Here is a 19,776-nt window from a genome sequence, read left to right as displayed (position 1 = left end):
GATTAATGATATAATATCTGCAACAAAGAGTTACGTTTGTTTTTGTACGTTAGTGCGAAAGGAGAGACTGGAATCAAGCCAAAGCCCCAGACACTTTGATCAAAACAGTTTATATTAAAGTTCATTTCTGATGATGGACTCTGCTTTTTCTGAAAAACCATTGAATATGATTTCATTTGGTTTGGTATGGAACATGCCAGAGAGCTATCACAACCTGAAGGAGATGGTTGCCCGGCAAGGACCGGGCTCTCTCCCTTCTCCACACATTATGAGTGTGCCATCGATTTACTTTCTGGATCGCCTCTCCATTTCAAATGGTTGTATAGCCTATCCGGATCAGAGAGAGAGGCGATGAAGAAATGCATCACTGACTGGACTAATTTGACCATCTTCGTCAGCTGTAGGGGCAGGGTTCTTCTTTGTAGCCAAGAAAGACAAGACTGTCTGTCTTTGTATTGATTTTAGGGGGTTACATGATATCACTGTCGAGAGTAAGTACCCACTACCTCTGATAGAGTCTGCTTTTGTCCACCTTGCACATGGCAACTATCTTTACAAAATTCTATCTCTGAAATGCCGACCATTTAGTAAGACTCCGAGAGGGGTATGAGTGGAAGATTGCCTTCAACACCTCTTGGGACAATTCATGCCTTTCGGTCTTACTAATGCCGTTTTCAGGCGTTAACTACTGATGTACTCCGGGACATGTTGAATCAGTTCATGTTTGTTTATCTAGAGGACATCGTTATATTCTTGCATCGCCTAGAAGAGCACTTGCAGCAGGTTTGACTGGCACAAAGCAGGTAAGAACCCAAAAGCACAACAGACGTCGGAAAATCCAGAAACTGATCTTTATTATCGAAAACCAGGTAGTCAGTCAGCAACAGAAGACAAAACCAGATCAGAATCAGAAGTAGTTTATTGCCATTGTCAGTGAGTGTTCACTGATTAGGAATGTTTCTCGGTGAAGGCGTGCTACATCTAACATTAATGACAAAATACAAAAACCATACAAGTACAGACACATCAGCAGCAGCAGGAGTGGATACACAGATGTGTACTAGCAGCAGTAAACTAGCGTAATCACGATAAGGGCAGGGAATGTGTTAGTTCTAGAAATCAGGCAGATGTCATGAAGCGGGCAATCAGAGCAGACTGGCAGACAGCTCCAAAGGGATAGGCAAATAGACAGAATCCAACAAACAGGCATGACCCTGAAGGTCAATCTGGAATGCTGGAAAGAAGGAATCGTCACTAACAATCTGGCACGGGTGTGGTATCAGAGCAGAGCATAAGTAGAGTCAGGGCTGATGAGAGACGAGTCGCAGGTGGACGTAGAAACACAGGTGACAGGAATAAGCTGATTGCAGTGCTGTTGTCTTTGCCCGGTTTTCCGATAATATTCACCACCGCAACCGGGAGCACCGCTACTGGTGCTCCGATCGCAGAGACTGACTTTGACCATTAGGTGGTGCTGGTACCACGGCCGTAATGGCGGTTGGGTGAGCTCACACAATCTGGGACTGAAGGGTTAAAAGCAAGAGTCTGAACCACTGAGTCCAAACAAGTTACTACATTTATTTGAGAAATAGTACAGACTCAAACGCCATGACAGCCACCACTGCAGGAATTAAAAAGTATTCTCATATAAAACAATCATACTCTTCATAGATTTAGTAAAGAGAAGAAGTGTTGTACAGCGTGTCTTTGAGTAGACGCAGCACTCACTGATTTCCAGCTGAGTATGCTTCATACGCTTGAAGTGGTTGGAATAAACAGCAACTTTTCAAAACAGAGAATGGTGTTCTGCCAGTGGAGGACTGGAACATCAGGACCTTGGGACAGATGATCAATTTGGACTGGTGTGACTTCTGGAGCCGGCTGCTTTGTCCACCTTGTGGGTCACGGGTGTTGCTGGAGCCTGTCCCAGCTGACTACAGGCGAGAGAGGTTGTGTACACCCGGGACACGTCGCCAACACATTGCGGGGCCTGACAAATCAGCTAAGTTTGCCTTTTTATAGCACCTTTGAAAGAGTTAAAGGATGCTTTTACATGTGTGGAGGTACACAAAGAAAATGTGTAACTCCACACATGTTCCAAGCCCCCACAGAATATTCTTTACTCTGACTATGCAGAGGCCGAATAAACCGAATGAAAGATAAAAGTCTTCTTTTCCACCAGGCAAAAGAAGTGTGTTCCTACCATTTTTCATTCAAGAGTTATTGGCCACTGAAGAGAGGCAGATTTCAAAGTCAGGGTTGGCAGTGAATGTTTGGCTTTCAAAAAAACGTCTTTAGACGTGAACGGCACTGAATGGGTTAATAAGACGTTTGGTCTAACAACACAATAACTGTGGGGGGGCGTGAGTGATATCATTGGAGTTTAATTTGATGTCTTCCTGTTAGGGTGTTGATCTCCTTCTGGACTTCTTAGCGGATGATGAGTTTTTCCTCCGGCAGAAGCAGATTGCATTGAAGAAGCGGCAATGGCACGAGGCCACTGGGTCACAGCAGCCAGACCGCGGCAAACAGGTCTGTGAAAGGCCGGAGCATTTGGGCTTCGCAAGCTTGGGGGCCACTTTAAATGGAGTGGGAAAATACTTTACGGGAACTGGGACAAACTTGGGCTTCTGGAAGGTGGAAAAAAAACAGAAGAGTGGAATCAGGGTAAATGAAAAAAATCAAAGCTTAATCATCTAAGTAGTACCGGTATCTAAAAAGTATTTATTTATTTATTATGCTCTTGGTGCTCATTAAGTTCATTAAGTTATTTTCTACTTAAAGTTATGGTTCTTGTTTTTATGTTTCTTTATACCCATGAACAACCAAAAAGCTGTAAAACCAAGAAAGTGGACTTTTATTCTAAATCTTCATGCACCAACCGAATTAACCGAATTATGGAAAAAAAAAAAAAAAAACTCTATTATTTAAGCAAAAATGAAATACTCAGGATTCCCCGCCACAAGAGTGTTCTCTTTTGACACAGTTAGGCATTGAACCATCTGCTCTTACCTGTAAATGAAACCTTTGTTGTTCACCGCATCCTCTCCTCTCAATCGATGATCTTGTGCTGCCTTGGCTCAAACAACATCCTGTTCAACATAATGATTTGCTAATCAGCGACGTTGAACATAACTGACAAGTTTGTATGCCCCCCCCCCCCCCCCTGTGTCTGCGTCGGTTTTCCCCCGGTTTCCTCCAAACTCAACAAAACATGCAATTTAGGTAATTGCATCTGGACCAGCGCGTTCTTGTTTTCCAGGTGTTTGACCCTTTCAAAGCGCTTCATGATTATGGGTGTGAGTGCTGCAGGGCGATCGTCATTCAACGTCTCTACTGAGGATTTATTTTTCGGAACGTGGATGATTGATGAGGCTTCGTGAGCAGGATGGCACAACAGAGGCGTTGGATACGTCTGAGCACGCGGCCTGGCATCTGGTCAGGACCGGCGGCTTTCCTCGGATTCATCCTCCTCGGGGTTCGGTGGACGTCGGCTGCTCCTCGTGGGGTCGGAGTGGCCTTCACAGCGGGCGTGTTGTTTAGCCCCCTCGGACGGTCTTGCATTTTGTGTCCCTGTTCCCTTTTAGCCCGTCTGACTGCCTATGTCCAGCCTGGATGTAAAAGCGGAGTCTCCTGATTTCAGCAGGGTTCGTCAACGGACATCTTCCATGCATTCGTGAACGTATCCCGGTGCAGTCGCAGGATATTCCTCAACATCAATCTCCTGTTCCTTGGTGGGAGCCTCTCTAAACAGGGACCGGTGCACGTTTTTAGTAGGAAAACCCAGAGAGAACCCGGGCAGACACAGGGAGAACAAGCAAGGAATCAACCCTGTGAGGCAACAGCGCTACCCACTACGCCACCATCCTGCCCCATTCAAATATTTTCCAATTTAAAATCAGAAGTCAAGGAAACAGTCTAGAATTATGCCAGTAATAAAATGCTCCAGATATAGAAGTGGGCTCGAAGCAACATGCTCTCATCTTTACGGGTCATTTCCTGAAGAGGAGCGACTCTTATATTTCAGAGGTTAATGTGGTTGAACTTTCCTCTGTTTAATTAACAGCACGGGGTTGTTTGAACAGTTTGCATGCCGTAGTCTACAGCAGGGCGAGGGACGTTAAAATATGAGTTTGCATCCAGTCTAAACTAAGTATTAGCATTATTATTATATTAACACCCTAACAAACCAACGTTTTGTATTTAGCCAATTAGTATTTGATTGTTAATGTTGAACAGTACTTTTATTTCTGGACTCCTTTTGTACCAGTCTAATATTTTTATGTATACTGTTGTTTGCACATTACTTAAATTTATTTTAAGAGTCCATTTCATTCTAATTTCAGATACATTTTCAATTATATTTACATTTTTAAACCGCCTATCCTCATGGCAATTTCCATACGTACACATACTTATAATTCTAGAATTACAAAATGTATAACATTTCGACAGTGACTCTGATTATAGAACTACTGCAGGAATATCGTGATATCCACTCACCTGTGGTCCGGCGGGCTTGTCCTCTGCCTGTCCTGTGGGGGGGATATAAACTCTTGTCTGCTCGGAGTCCAGCACTAACAAAGGTCACTTGTAGAACGTAGAAACACAACAGAGCCACCTTCATCCTGGCGAGGCAAAACAAGCCTTTGTGTCGCACTCCTGGGTTGAGACTGGTGATCAATTTTGTTGTCCTGAGCTTTAAACCCCCCCCTCTTCAAATCTCACGAGTCAGGGCCTGCCAATGTGCAGTACACGCCTTTATCACCATGCCTCTAGGAAGCATGCGAATCAAAGGGCATGCACTCACGCCGCTCTAATTCAGCCCCTGGAGATTGGAGATTATTGGAGATTACATTTTAGAAATGATATTCAGTTTCTCCTCCTTTGATTACAGTCACGGGTAAACACAGAACGTGGACCCAAGAATGCAGAGACAGAGACACAGGGATTTCCTCGGTTGAAATGAAGTGAAAATATACGGAGCCCCTTAGGGGACATGAGGAGGGGGGGGGGGGGGGGGGGATTAGAAGAGGAAAAATGTAAATTAAAATCCAGAGAAATTTACTCGGGATCCCGCAATACTTTTTTGAAATTCCGACTTTATGAGTCGGGATCTGTCGGGTTTGTGACACTGTAAAAAAGAGAAGATCAGAACCAACCACAAAGATTCACACCAATAACATTCGAGTCGTATCTTTCTTTGCTGCTGCGTCGTCGATTCTCAGAGAAACAGTTCTCCTCCAGCTGGTTTTATCAGCAGATAAGAATGAGTACATGCGTAAATCACCCAGACCGGGATCTCGAGTAAGTTAAAGTCGGGATCCGAGAAAGTATCACGGAATTCCGTGAAACTTCTTCACGGCGCGCAGACAACAACAGAGCAGATTACTCTCAAAGACGCAGCAATCCTTTCATGTACAAAATCCTTTCATGTGCAAAATCCGCTTTAAATGTCTCTCGCTGATGCAATATCCATGTCTGCTGTTAAGTAATGATCTTCTATCCTTCTATGTTAAGCCAATCTCAAAATAAAACTATAAACTTCTCCCATCTTTCCCACGGCAACATTCTGAATTTTGACCCGGATTTAAACAAAAACTTTCACTTTCACGTGATCCTGACTTCGTTTGTTGGGATTTATTTAATTATTCCCCCCCCCCCCCCTTCTCATGTCCCCTAAGGGGCTCCGTAAAAATACAAAGAACGAACATAGTCAAAAACATAAAAATAAAAATAAATCACAGCCGAACACAAAAATGCGGACGGGCTAGCCTCACCTGAAACCGATAAGAGAAAAACACAGCCCGAGGGTCAGGTGTGACAGGAGGAGCTCAGCCAATGCGTCTGCTGCACTATAATAAGGGCCAAGCAGAAATAGGCGTGAGGGGGGGGAATGACAGAGCAACCCAGAATAATATGTCTTCACATTGAAGTCAACAATTTTTCAATAATGAAATTAAATGTTTGGAGCTGGATAATATTTCCACTTCTCGTAAAAGCCGCTCGATCAGATGTTTTTCCCCTATTAGTCAAAAGCAACTGAACGGTCGTCATAAATGTTCTTTATTACCCTCGCCAAAGAGGAGGCGAGGGTATTGCAATTGGGTGCGTTTGTTTGTTTGTTTGTCTGTTTGTTTGTTTGTTTGCTTGTTTGTTTGTTTGTCTGTCCGAGCGCATAACTCAAAAACTAGTAACCCAATCGACTTGAAATTTTTACGCAAGCAAAGTTCTGTCCGTGGCTTGGTCCTCCCCGAGAATGGCGTTGATCCAGATCTGGATCCAGATTCTAGAATTATTTTTACATCTGGAATCGTGCCTGTGCTGTAAACTGCCACTTTAAGAGGGAGGGACACGAATGGCATGATGGGAAAAAGAGTCCAGAAGGAGTGTTGTAGTACGTTCCAGAGCAGCAAGCTAGAGCAGGTTTGGCCCCTCTGATCCGGAAGCCCTGTTTACTGTCTCACAAGATCGAAGAGTCTCTTGGAGGCGGGGTCTGCAGTCTCTGATTGTCGTTTTCGAGTTTTTAGTTGAATCTGGCTAATGAGACGTGACGGATCGTTCGGCCTTGGCCTTGTATGTGTACAAGTAGTTACAGACATGTTGTGTAAGCAGGTCAGCTGTCTCTCAAGCGGATGGGCGTTTGAGCAGGGGGGACAAAATGTCCTTGTGAAGGAGTCCGGTGATGAAATCCAGAGCGACGATTAGTAGGGCAGCCTTCCGGGATGCGTTGGTCCCCCCGCATGAGCCTCCCGGGCCACCTGTTCAATCTCCCACCTGGAAGCTCCAACCACGCAGGAGGAGGGGACAATTGTCTCCTCCCTCGTGTCTTCCGAGGGAGGCGAGAACAGAAGGCTTCAGGTTCCTCAAAGAGCATGCCTTTCATGGCAGAACAATAACAGAATGACATTTAAATGGAATCGTTTAAGGAATATAAGGGCAAAAATAATTAACAATGACAAGAGCAATTAAAGCCGCAAGCGGCGTTGTAGGCCCTCGCCGGCCGACAGGCCGTTGAGCTGACCCGCCGACGCACGCCGCTTTTGTCCTGAGTGCTTCGCAAGTGTTTAGATTTTAGCTGCATTAGTAGCTCACAGTTTAGTCAAATCGTTATTTGGATTATATGGCCATCTGCCATCAGGAGTTTCAATCCAATATGGCCGCCTTCCTGTGTGTCTGGGGGCGTGGCCACAATACATTTTTTTTTGCCCTGACATGACGCATGTCTGTACCGAATTTCGTGGCTGTCCGACAAAGTTGACGTCGGACCCTTCCCCGTAGGAGGGGTTGCCATCGCCATGGCAACACCGTAAAACCAACAACATGGTTACGATTGTGTTTTTTGATCGGGACCACATGAGGGACTTTTCTGGTAAGTTTCAATCATTTCTGGCAAAGTATTTTTTAAATTCCCATTCAATTTTTGTTATTGTTCTCTAGGGGGCGCTGTAAGGCTGATTGTCAAAGTTTCCCTTTTAAAGTGTCCAGGTAGGAAGGGTCAATAAGTGTTTAAAATTTGGTTTGGATTGGAGTGTGTGTGTGTGCAAACGCTGACTCTGCAGTTTTTAAAATTATATCCAATATGGCCGCCTTCCTGTGTGTTTGGGGGCGTGGCCATAATTTTTTTTTTTTTTTGCCCTGACTTGACGCATGTGTGTACCGAATTTCGTGGCTGTCCGACAAAGTTGGCGTCGGACCCCCCATAGGCACAATGCATTGTGATTTTTGTAGGTGGCGCTAGCGCGCCACTTTTTCATTCCCAATTTTGAAACACATAAAATAATTAATTTTTCGCCGGTTCTGAGCTTGGTTCAAAGTTTGGTGAGTTTTCGAGCATGTTCAGGGGGTCAACTTGCCGTTTAAACAGCAGAACAAAGAAGAAAAAGAAAAAGAATAAAGAATTTTTGCAAAAACAATATAACTTTTTTTCTGAGTGTGCGATTTCTACACAAAATACATTTTCGGAATGGTCTCGACGAGGGCTACGCGTCTGTGGGGGCACACAAACACGAGTTGACGAGCTTCGCTCGTCAACTCGTGTTTGTGTGTGTGTGTGTGTGTCTGTGTGTCTGTGTTGTTTAGTGTCGGGGTGTGTGTGTGTGTGCTGTTGAGTGTCGTGGGTGTGGGCGTGGGTGTGTTGGTCGCCCGATGGTTGACTCGCTGCGCTCGTCAACCATCGGAAGACAGTTACAAACACGAGTTGACTCGCTGCGCTCGTCAACTCGTGTTTGTGGATCTCTGTGTGTGTGCATTTGTGTTGTTTAGTGTCGGTGTGTGTGTGTGTGCTGTTGAGTGTCGGTGTGTGTGTGCGTGAGTGTGTTGGATGCCGAGGGTTGACGAGCTGCGCTCGTCAACTTTGTCGAGGGTTGACGAGCTGCGCTCGTCAACTTTGTCGAGAGTTGACGAGCTGCGCTCGTCAACTTGTCGTCTTCTGCGTTGCAAAAGCAATAGCCCCTTACGCCTAGAATAGGCGCTCGGGCCTAATGATGAGATGCAGCAGAGAAACTCTCAGAGAAGACTTTGATCGGTGCCGGGAGGGGGGGTCTTTGGTAGGGTTTGGTCCTTTGTAAGAGCCATTCCTGGATGCTAATAGCGTTTAGGCTAACGTCAGCCGCTCTGAGCCGCTCCGTTATTTGATTTGGGGAAAGGTTACAACCAACGTGACCAGAGAAGGCCTGACTCCGAGGCACATCGTGACACACGAAGGAACAAGTTCTGCATTGTGACGGCGACGTCATGGCGATCACAAGCCCAAACTGTTTCTCGTGTGTCGGGAATTTCCATATTAGATGGAATTCCTCAACATGATTCCACGTCGACAGAACAATAGGACGAAACAACATTGAGTTAAATTGATCTCATCAGAGACAACACATAGACTGATCCACAGGGGTTTCTGATTGGCTGGGGAGAAGCCCCACCCTCAGGGGAGGGACTGAAACGGATGTTAAAAGGAGGCGACAGGAAGACATCCCTTGGTTCGGGAACACACACGAGGAACATGGTCGAACTTCAGCGCTGGTTTTCCTCACCAACTTGTAACTGAATTGTTTTTTATATAAACTTTACCAACATTCTCTTCATAGATTACGCACCTACGAATGGGATTAAAGAACCGGGGAGAGTTTGGGAAAACTCCAACGCGTGTCTTCTGTATACAAGAAGAACTAGAAAACGACAATCAGAGATTGCAGACCCCGCCTCCAAAAGACTATTGGATCTTGTGAGACAGTAAACAGGGCTTCCGGATCCGAGGGGCCAAACTTGCTCCAGCTTGCTGCTCCGGAACGTACTACAAGACTCCTTCTGGACTCTTTTTCCCATCATGCCATTCGTGTCCCTCCCTCTTAAATTGGCAGTTTACAGCACAGGCACAATTCCAGATGTAAAAATAATTCTAGAATCTGGATCCAGATCCGGATCAATGCCATTCTCGGGGAGGACCGAGCCACGGACAGAACCTTGCTTGTGTAAAAATTTCAAGTCGATTTTGGGTTACTAGTTTTTGAGTTATGCGCTCGGACAGACAGACAAACATACAAACGCACCCAATTGCAATACCCTCGCTTCCGCTTTGGCGAGGGTAAATACATGACTGCCTACTCGATGTCATCTACATAGTAAACACTACTGTATGCACCAAATAGATAGATAATATTTATTTAATCTTTATTTCTTGGTTTCAATTCACTGCCCAAAACACAATTGTAGGTTTATGAGCCCCTCTTTCTGACCCTCCTTCCCAATTTCAACAATTCTATTGCTCCTTATTTAGTTACATGTTGCTTTATTATGCTTTTTATTTACACGGTACTGTTATTTCATTTTATAATGACCAATGTCAGCCATTCAAGGGAATATTTATGGTTTTAATGAATAATCCAAGTGAGTATGAAACGTCTCATATCACATGAAGGACACTATAAAGGCGTTACTGCCATGAATCTGCACCACAGAGTCAGCGACCTGGCGTTCCTCTACATCAGCTGAAAAACGAGAAAAGCACTCAGAGAGCGCAGACCTCCTCCAAGCAGCTCATTCCCCCTCATAACCAGATCTACACCGTCCACATGGTGATCTGGATCAGCACCGAAAGGTTCTAAATAGTTCTTGGTATCTCTATACACCAAGTGAATGTGTATTTTTAACTGATTTTTGGATCCGTAAATGGGGTTTTCAAGTAAATCAAATGAAGAACTCTTTTATTCGATAGCCTTTTTAGGTGACAAAATGTGCTTGAACGAGGAAACATCAGATCCGTCCCCGGCGTGGACACTCAGCTGTCAGGATCCTTTAGTTAGGTTTTTTTCTTTTTTTAGGTACGAACTGTTGCAGACCAGGACCCCCCCCCCCCCAAAAAAAAAGTTTTGAAGAAGCTAAGACCCAGTCTGGGCCACCCAGGCGCCACCTAACCATCACAACGTGGCCGGCAGTATCATAAGAACTCGGATCCTCGTGCTTGCAGTCCACTCCCTGACGGGCACCGTTGTGAAGAGATAATCTGCTAATCCCTCCAGCAGGCAGCGGTGATGTGCAACCCCTCGTGTGACTCCTGGTGTAACCCAGGGGGCTTTTAACCCCCCGCCCAAAAACAGATCAAAGGTCAAAAGTATGACACGTTTAAATGCGCATGGAAAAACGCAGCGAACAATCTCGGAGAACTTTTAAACTGCTCTGCTCTGACGGTGTTAATAGCCCCCCCCCCCATGAAACCTAGAAATTCTGGTGTGGTCGGATTCACCCCCCCCCCCTGCCAAAAAGACAACAACAAAACACTGCTACTAGAAAGCAACACACTGATGAGGTCAGACCAGGCGGTTTATTTCACACAAACATTTCATTTTCGTAAACATACATTCAGTGTTTCATTTCATGAGTAGTTGGTACATTAAATATTTCTTTATTGCAGTATTTACGGGATCCACGTTTTAGTAAACCATCCCTTTAAATGCGTGACGACAAATCTTCCTATAGAGTGTTTACCGTACAACTAGGGGCGTATAAATTAATAAATACATTACAAAAACATGTGTTGTTTTTTGAGTGGACTGAACCAACATGGACCGTTAATCTAATCAAGCTTTTCATACACATAAAAAAAAAGATGAATGAAAATGTTTGAGGCACTTTGAAGAAAGTCTTTATGAGAACAATAAAACATAAAAATGTTTTAGGACTAGATTTCATGGTTTGCGTATGAAGATACCAAGAACAAAGTCAAAGTGAATCGGAGATCCGGTTGAAATTCTGTGGCAAAATGAGATCCCGACCCGAACATTCCAGAGTGATCCAGAATCCAGGATCTTTGTGGATCATCACCAAAATGCAATCAAGTGTTCCTGGTGAGATCCCCATCCAGGACCTTTTGATTCGTCTGGCTGACAGCCCAGCAAGCCGACGAGCACGTGGCGCTGCCGTCCACCCATGACGTGCGTCACATGACCTTCCGTCATGACCTGCACCGCTCCTACATCCTAAACATCGGCCACGTAGTCTCTCAGGCCACACCTCCTGCTCTCCAGATAAAATGACCAGACCACGAGGTAAGTTTGAATATTCAACGCTCCCTCGTGGGTGACGACAGAAACAAGGAAACATCAGCTGTTCTATGCAAACGCGTTGAAACGGTCAACACAACGTCCTCAAACGATGACTCGGCGACTTAAAAGCAGGACACGTTTCATTTATCTGCCATGTTTTATTCGTCTCAGAATGAACGTCTGCAGGAGAAGAAAGAAATCCGTCGCACCTGGCAGCCATGGAAGGTGGCACCGACTTTGAACCCCCCCCCCCCCCCCCAGGTGAAAGTCCACCTTGGCCTGGACAGGTAAAGCTCTCACCGAGTCTTAGCAGAAAGACCTTTAAACTGGTCTGGACCGGCGGCGTCCATTAGTGTTCCAGCGTCCGGTGGTAAAGCTGCGTGACCCGAATGACCGGAGGAGAGGCGCCGAGCGGCGGCCCACGCCAGCAGGCAGACGATCGCAGCGGCTGCACCTCACACCTGGGGGGGGGGGGGGGGGGGGACAAGAGATTCAGCCTCTAACTCAAACCACGGCGTCCAGAATCTGTAAAACTCAAGACGGAACACGGGGGGGGGGGGGTAGAGACGCAGTCCAGCGACGGCTCCAAAGGCACAAAGAGGTCCGACCCAGCAGAGCAACGAGGACAGACGGGGGGGTCGGGGACAAATCACTTTCAGGTCAAGGATGAATCCTTCATGCTCGTTCCGGGATAAATATCTGTTCGGGTATTTGTGGCCTCCGAGCCTGCAGTTTAAACACCCTTCTGTGTATTTGTGTCCATTTATTCAGGAGAGGAAAGTTCTGTGGGCTGAAAGTGAGATGTCCCAACTTCAAGCAGTAAGAAGACAGCCTTGTGAAACTCGGGCCATGCGTACAGGTGCCCCCCCCCCCCCCCCCCCACCCACACAACAGGACGCCTCTTACTGGAGGCGCCACGCTAGCGCAGTAAGGAGCGGCGAGCGAGACGCGACAGCGTTAACCTATCGGGCGTGGCTGAGGAGTACCTCAAACGTTTCAGTTTGGAGCAGCGCTGCTGTGAAACATCAAGGAGGAGAATTGTTTTAGGAAACAAAAAGGAAACACTCAAACATAATTAGCGTCTTCAGACGGAACGATTTATCATGAAACAAACATCAGAGGTTCCGGTTTCAGTTCAGAGCTCGTTCCCCCCCCCCCCGTGTGCTCGCTGTGAAACGCCACGAGCATTCTCATTGGTCTAAATCGTTTCAGAGTCATCCAATCAGTCAGCAAACGCGTTAAAATTATTCGCATTTCCTGTTTGGGGGTAAAACATGTTGCAAAATTGAGATGATTTACAACGACAGTAAAAATAAGGCACTTAAACCCGAAGAACTTTCAACGGATTTAGATGATTCCAAAAATGTATCAATTTGAATTGAAGCTGGGGCAGTGGGTAGTGCTGTTGCCTCAACAAAAGGCTCCGGGTTCGGTTCCTTTCTGTGCAGAGTTCGGGTTCTGCAGTGACCCGAGAACGGAAGTGGGACGGAGGAATCAGAAATGAAGCCTCGCGTTCGGCCTGCTCAGGTTTGGGGACGCGTTTTACCGAAAGCTCAATTGTAGCGAGCGTGGAGAGGCTGTAATCGAGTAGTACCGAGTAAAGCGATGTGCACGTGGTGATCACATGCAGTGTGTGTGTGTGTGGGTACGTGCACGCCATCAGACCTGTTCAGATCCGCCTCTGCAGCAGACGACTCCACGTCTACGTCTGTGCTGCCCTCGCTGTCCTGAGCAGAGCGACCGCACGGAGACTCCGGGCTCACACTCTCACCGCTGGAACAGACACGCAGAGACACGCAGAGACACGCAGAGACACGCAGAGACAGGCACAGACACACACAGACAGACACGCAGAGACACGCAGAGACACGCACAGACACACAGAGACACGCAGAGACAGGCACAGACACGCACAGACAGACACGCAGAGACACACAGAGACACGCACAGACACACAGAGACACGCAGAGACAGGCACAGACACGCACAGACAGACACGCAGAGACACGCAGAGACAGACACGCACAGCCACGCAGAGACACGCAGAGACAGCCACGCAGAGACACGCACAGACACGTAGAGACACGCACAGCCACGCAGAGACACGCACAGACGGGCAGAGACACGCACAGACAGACACGCAGAGACACGCAGAGACACACACAGCCACGCAGAGACACGCACAGACACGCAGAGACAGCCACGCACAGACACGCAGAGACACGCAGAGACACACACAGACAGCCACGCACAGACAGCCACGCAGAGACACGCACAAACAGGCACAGACACGCAGAGACAGACGCAGAGACACGCAGAGACAGGCACAGCCACGCACAGCCACGCACAGCCACGCAGAGACACGCAGAGCCACGCACAGACACACAGAGACACACAGAGACACGCAGAGACACGCAGAGACACGCAGAGACAGGCACAGACACGCAGAGACAGGCACAGCCACGCAGAGACAGGCACAGCCACGCAGAGACACGCACAGACACGCAGAGACACGCACAGACACCCAGAGACAGGCACAGACACGCAGAGACACGCACAGCCACGCACAGCCACGCACAGACACGCAGAGACACGCACAGACACGCACAGACACGCAGAGACACGCACAGACAGGCACGCAGAGACAGGCACGCAGAGACAGGCACAGCCACGCAGAGACACGCACAGACACGCAGAGACACGCACAGACACGCAGAGACAGGCACAGACACGCAGAGACACGCACAGCCACACAGAGACACGCAGAGACACGCAGAGACACGCAGAGACACGGTTCTTATTCAACCTGCACTAATCATTGAGGAAATAGAAAAAGACCAGATATTACACGTTTGACCCACGAAACGGTTTGGAAAGCAGCGTGGAGCCGTTAGCAGCCGCTAGCGGCCGTTAGCAGCCGCTAGCAGCCGCTAGCAGCCAACGCAAAGAGGAAAATGTCTTTGCAGGACTACTGACTCGACGTGCCTTTCCAGCAGCGTGACGGCCGGCTCCCTCGCCTCCAGCCTCCTCTTCAGGGAGGCGATCTCCTTCTGCTTCTCCAGCAGCTCCTTCTGAAGACGATAGTTGCTCTCCTCCAACGTCTCGCAGAACGCCTGGAAGGAGAGCGCAGAGGAGAAAACGGGAGCGGAAGGTCAAATGGAGGAGGCGATGGAGATCGAGGGCGACAGAAGGTAAATAGTCTCCACCCAAAAAAACAGGCCAGTAATATCGAAGCGATCATTTTAAGTTTATTAATCCATCCGCCCATCTTCTGGGAGACAAGACGACCTCGAGCGTCTCACCTACAGACACTTTATCCGCCTCGCGGGTCACGGGGGCCCACGGAGACCCCGGGGAAAAACACTTTTTTTATTTTACGGTGTGATTTTCAGCTTGCTAAAATTAAGAACCGTTCGGGATCAGGTTCAGCCCAAAGCTTAAACATTCCCTCGTAGCCAAACAATCCAACTTCAGATATTTGTTTGAATATCTATTGCTCCGCTTTGGCGACGCAGCCGGGGTGTTCTCTGCCTCGGCCCATAAGCAATGCCGGGACAGGCTCCAGCAACTCCCGTGACCCGCAGAGCAGAAAAGCGCTGAACGAATGAATGATTATTATTATTTTGCTCATATCTGATCTCACACTTACTCGACTCTCCTCCAGGCTGTCAAAGGGCCCGGGGGGGTCGTCCAGACACAGGAACTCCCTCACTGCCAGGCTGTCGAGGGAAACCACGGGGGGGGGGGGCAATCAAGTTTTGATGCGTCATAGTTAAATGCACAAATAATGAAAGGACGGGACGATGTCCTAAAAACGTGAATCAAAAGACAAAATTCAGCCGCGACGTGCTTCTTATTGTTACGCTGAGAATACAATTAGAAAAGAGGTAACGGAAATATTTCACCGGAAATCAACCAAGTAAAGGAGCTGATGGAACTTCAAATAAAAGGATCATAAATAGTCTCGATCGTTACTTTGTTGGTTCCGTGGCTGCTCGGCTGCTGAATGTTTCCCCTGGACCCTACGAGAACCCGAACCAGAAGAACCGTTACCGAAGCGGAGGTTCAGGCTCTCGAGAATTATTCAATCCCGAGCTCAGGATGTCTCTGGCGTGGACGATTCATCCATCAAGCAAAATTATTCATCCTTCAATCGCTCAGGGAAAGTTCTGGTTCCTCCTATGCTTCAAGATGGAGATCCACCGCTGCCTAGCAACCACAGGCCTATTAGCATAATCCTTACAGTGTCACACACACGGGACACTGGCCCGGTTTCTCTTTGGCTTCAGGGCCAAATGTTGAACTGAAATGTCAAACTGTGCTTTGATTGAAAGGATTGAAACTTTAATGGATCAAAGGGGGGGTTGAAAAAGGCCTTTGAAGCGGTTCGTCACAGAATCCTGCCGTCTCACTTGGATGGTTGGAATCATATTTGTTAAACCGTTCTGTGTGTTAGACCAGGGGTCCCCAACCACTGGGCCGCAACCAGGTACCGGTCCGTGAGGCATTTGTTACCGGGCCGCAAAGAAAGAACAACTAATGTATACAATTTCCGTCGTATCGATTATTAGTGTGTAAAAGGTGTTTTATTTTGAAAAACGACCGGATTTTCTCCAACGCAACAATTGCGTCTTGATACGTTGCTAAAAAAAACAGCCGTGAACTCGCGAAAATTAATAAAAAGAAACAAAAGTCTTTGGAGAGCTTCTTTGCTAAGGAGAAAAGTCCTACTGAGGAGGAAGAAGAGGAGGAAGAAGAGGCGCCGACGACCTCCAAGAAGGGAAACCAGGACTAAGACTTAAAACTCGGGTTTTAACAGCTGATTCGCTCCGTTAACGAGCAATGAAGGGTTCAAACCTGCTTCGGCACAGAGAGACCAGAACCCGGATTAAACCACAAGAACCCGGATTAAAAGACAAGAATGTGGAATTTATGAAACACAAAACCATGAAGGACAGAAGTAATTATTGGGACCACAATTTATGGTGAGTAGATATTGTGTAACTATTAATTATTTATTTAATAGTTATTGCAAGTGCATAATATAAAGTTTATTGGTAAGATTATATTCCTTTTTTTAAATTGAATTACCGGTATACCCCCCCCCCGATCCGCGAAAAGATTCCACGGCCTGAAACCGGTCCGTGGCAGGAAGAAGGTTGGGCACCGCTGTGTTAGACTACACGTGCACGTTTACTGAAATCTTTATTAACGTGCACTGTCCCCGTTAAATAAACAAATCACATCAATAAAGCTTTAAATGATAATGTAATAAAACAGCACAGTCCTGCCACGTACCAGTGAGCAACGTCTTTATGTGCGACCAGGTTTTGCAAAAAGGCCTGAAGTCCCAACTGTCTGTCCTCCAGGAAGTCGCTGTCGTAGTTGTCTTTGAACCACCGCTTAGGAGGCAGCGACAGGCGGAAGCCTGGGAACATGTCCTTCAGCTGCAACACACACACACAACACACGCGCACACACACTCTGCATTGGTTTATTCAAAGTCTTGTTGCCTAAAACAAGACATGACGACACACTGTTGCACGAATGTCTGGCTCCCAGCATCATCGAGAAAAGAATTGACGATGTTTTCATGCTAAACTAGACTTCCTGTGAATCCTGAGATGGCTTATACCAGCCCCCCCCCCCCCCCCCCCCCCCAGCCCTCCCACGAGGCGCTGCGTACAGACAACGCACACAAACACACCTTGTCGTTGAGTCTGGAGAAGTCGGTGTACCTTCTAAACACAACCCAGCTTTCCTCTGGAGTTTTCCTGACCAGGACTTTAAATACCTGAAAGAGGAATGAAACACACACACACACACACACACACACACACACACACACAGCAGGCTAAACAAAGGCGGAATGAATTAGTGTCAGACACATAGCTAACAACAAATAGCACATAAAGCAACATGCTAACGTAAGGAGAACCACAGCTCTTCTTTTCTGATTCGTATTGTAACACATTTTCACTTCCTGGGCACCGACTCCCACAAATCACCAAGCGGCCCCCCCTCACGCCACCACTCCAAATGATCTCCATTGCGTGTGTGTACGCTCTGAGTGTGTGTGTGTGTGTGTGTGTGCACGCTTATGCATGTGAAATAATTTGTGCATGTGTTACAAACGTAAAAAGAATTTTAATAATTAAAAAACACAACGGTATGTCGTAAGTGTAACACGAAACTACGTCGGTGGAAACGCAACAAATACAACAAACACATTTACGGTGACGGGGTGAAAACGAGGGGAGCCAAACAAACAGGCTACACACACACAGGCTACACACACACAGGCTACACACACAGGCTACACACACACAGGCTACACACACACAGGCTACACACACAGGCTACACACACAGGCTACACACACACACAGGCCACACACACAGAGGCTACACACACACAGGCTACACACACAGGCTACACACACACAGGCTACACACACAGGCTACACACACACAGGCTACACACACACAGGCTACACACACACAGGCTACACACACACAGGCTACACACACACAGGCTACACACACACAGGCTACACACACACAGGCTACACACACACAGGCTACACACACACAGGCTACACACACAGGCTACACACACACAGGCTACACACACACAGGCTACACACACACAGGCCACACACAGGCTACACACACAGGCTACACACACAGGCCACACACACAGGCTACACACACAGGCTACACACACAGGCTACACACACACAGGCTACACACACACACAGGCTACACACACAGGCTACACACACACAGAGGCTACACACACAGGCTACACACAGAGGCTACACACACACACAGGCTACACACACACAGGCTACACACACAGGCTACACACACACAGGCTACACACACACAGGCTACACACACACAGGCTACACACACAGGCTACACACACACAGGCTACACACACACAGGCTACACACACACAAGCTACACACACACAGGCTACACACACACACAGGCTACACACACACAGGCTACACACACAGGCTACACACACAGGCTACCCACACAGGCTACACACACAGGCTACACACACAGGCTACACACACAGGCTACACACACAGGCTACACACACAGGCTACACACACAGGCTACACACACAGGCTACACACACACAGGCTACACACACACAGGCTACACACACACAGGCTACACACACAGGCTACACACACAGGCTACACACACAGGCTACACACACAGGCTACACACACAGGCTACACACTTGTCGTTTACACAGCCATTAGCAGGAGATTCAAGGAGGGCAAAAGAAACGGACCGGGCGATGCCGGTAGAGCTTTTATTTTGTTAGGAGCAATTTATACTCTGCTGCAAAGAATGCACCACAGAAGAAGAAGATGGGAGATTTCTCCATCAGGTAAATGTAAGTTATTAATCTTATTTGTATTTTTATATGGTGCCAAGTATGCACAGCAGAACATGTCAGGTATTGCTGCGCCTGAAACATTTAATTTCATTTAAAAACTGTACTTTTGAGTTGAAACAAACGGTGGCAATTTCAATAAACTACAAGTAAAAAAAAAAAGAGGAATGGAAATGTAGCTTTTTTGTATTGATCCGTAAATTCTGCCTATCGTTGCAACCCTAATATATCTCTCTCTCTCTATATATATATATAATGTATGATGTAAATACTGATGTAAATACAAAAGTGTGTATATATACATATATATATATACACACTTTTGTATTTACATCAGTCTTCCTGACGGCACATAAGTGACTTTTCTGTCTTGTTACCGTGAACTTTGCCCTCTCCTCCATGACTTCGTACCCCAGCACAGTGGGCGTGATCGGCCTCTCCTCGCCCCGCTGGCTCCCCGCAGGGTCCGATGTGGACCGGGGGCAGCCGGAGTATTCCACCGGCCCGTTTACCCCGGCCCGCGCCACGGGGCTGTGGAGAGGTGGTGGCGTCCTACTCCGGCTGCCCCGACCCACGCAGCGGGACCGGCCCGGAGAACCCCGTCCGTCGCCCCCCCCGGCTGATCCGGCGATGGACGAAGAGGACGAGGTGCCGGAGACGTTGCCTAAAGACGACGCTCTCTGTGGCCGTCCCGGCTTGCCTCCTCTGTCCATGGGCACGGGGACGGGCACGAAGGGCGACGCCATCTCTCTGAGCCGGGCGATCCGGGCCCGCCAGAGCGGTCGGCAGTCTTCTTCTCAACACCAGCGGTACCGTA

The 19,776-nt window shown here is 47.6% G+C and overlaps 1 protein-coding gene across 3 annotated transcripts; it reads right to left on the bottom strand.

Moving 5' to 3' along the window:
• Positions 1 to 11,798: 11,798 nt before the first annotated feature.
• On the bottom strand, positions 11,799 to 19,776 carry snx16 (sorting nexin 16). Of its 3 annotated transcripts, XM_068748010.1 has the most exons (8): positions 19,337 to 19,776; positions 17,248 to 17,334; positions 16,839 to 16,987; positions 15,190 to 15,259; positions 14,517 to 14,653; positions 13,206 to 13,313; positions 12,527 to 12,555; positions 11,897 to 12,001 (listed from the first exon to the last, which is right to left on the bottom strand). In XM_068748010.1, exons 1-7 carry the CDS (start codon positions 19,703 to 19,705, stop codon positions 12,537 to 12,539), a joined length of 939 nt encoding a protein of 312 aa, XP_068604111.1. In that variant the 5' UTR covers positions 19,706 to 19,776; the 3' UTR covers positions 11,897 to 12,001; positions 12,527 to 12,536. The 3 variants fall into 3 exon arrangements, with proteins under 3 accessions (XP_068604109.1, XP_068604110.1, XP_068604111.1); XM_068748008.1 differs by lacking the exon at positions 12,527 to 12,555 and having other exon boundaries at positions 11,799 to 12,001; XM_068748009.1 differs by lacking the exon at positions 12,527 to 12,555 and having other exon boundaries at positions 11,799 to 12,001; positions 14,526 to 14,653.

The sequence above is a fragment of the Brachionichthys hirsutus genome, chromosome 14 (assembly GCF_040956055.1).
Source record: "Brachionichthys hirsutus isolate HB-005 chromosome 14, CSIRO-AGI_Bhir_v1, whole genome shotgun sequence".
NCBI lineage: Eukaryota > Metazoa > Chordata > Actinopteri > Lophiiformes > Brachionichthyidae > Brachionichthys > Brachionichthys hirsutus.
The sequence above is the reverse complement of the archived record's forward strand: the minus strand, read 5'-3'. Positions and strand labels throughout refer to the sequence as shown.

Bases quoted from the DNA above. Each gene is read 5' to 3' on its own strand.
- snx16 (XM_068748008.1), bottom strand. From the start codon at position 19,705: ATGGCGTCGCCCTTCGTGCCCGTCCCCGTGCCCATGGACAGAGGAGGC. The intron at 17,335-19,336 runs GTAACAAGACAG...TTCCTCTTTCAG, and splicing joins AGGAGAGGGCAAAGTTCACG to GTATTTAAAGTCCTGGTCAG. The intron at 14,654-15,189 runs GTAAGTGTGAGA...CTCTCCTTCCAG, and splicing joins ACAGCCTGGAGGAGAGTCGA to GCGTTCTGCGAGACGTTGGA.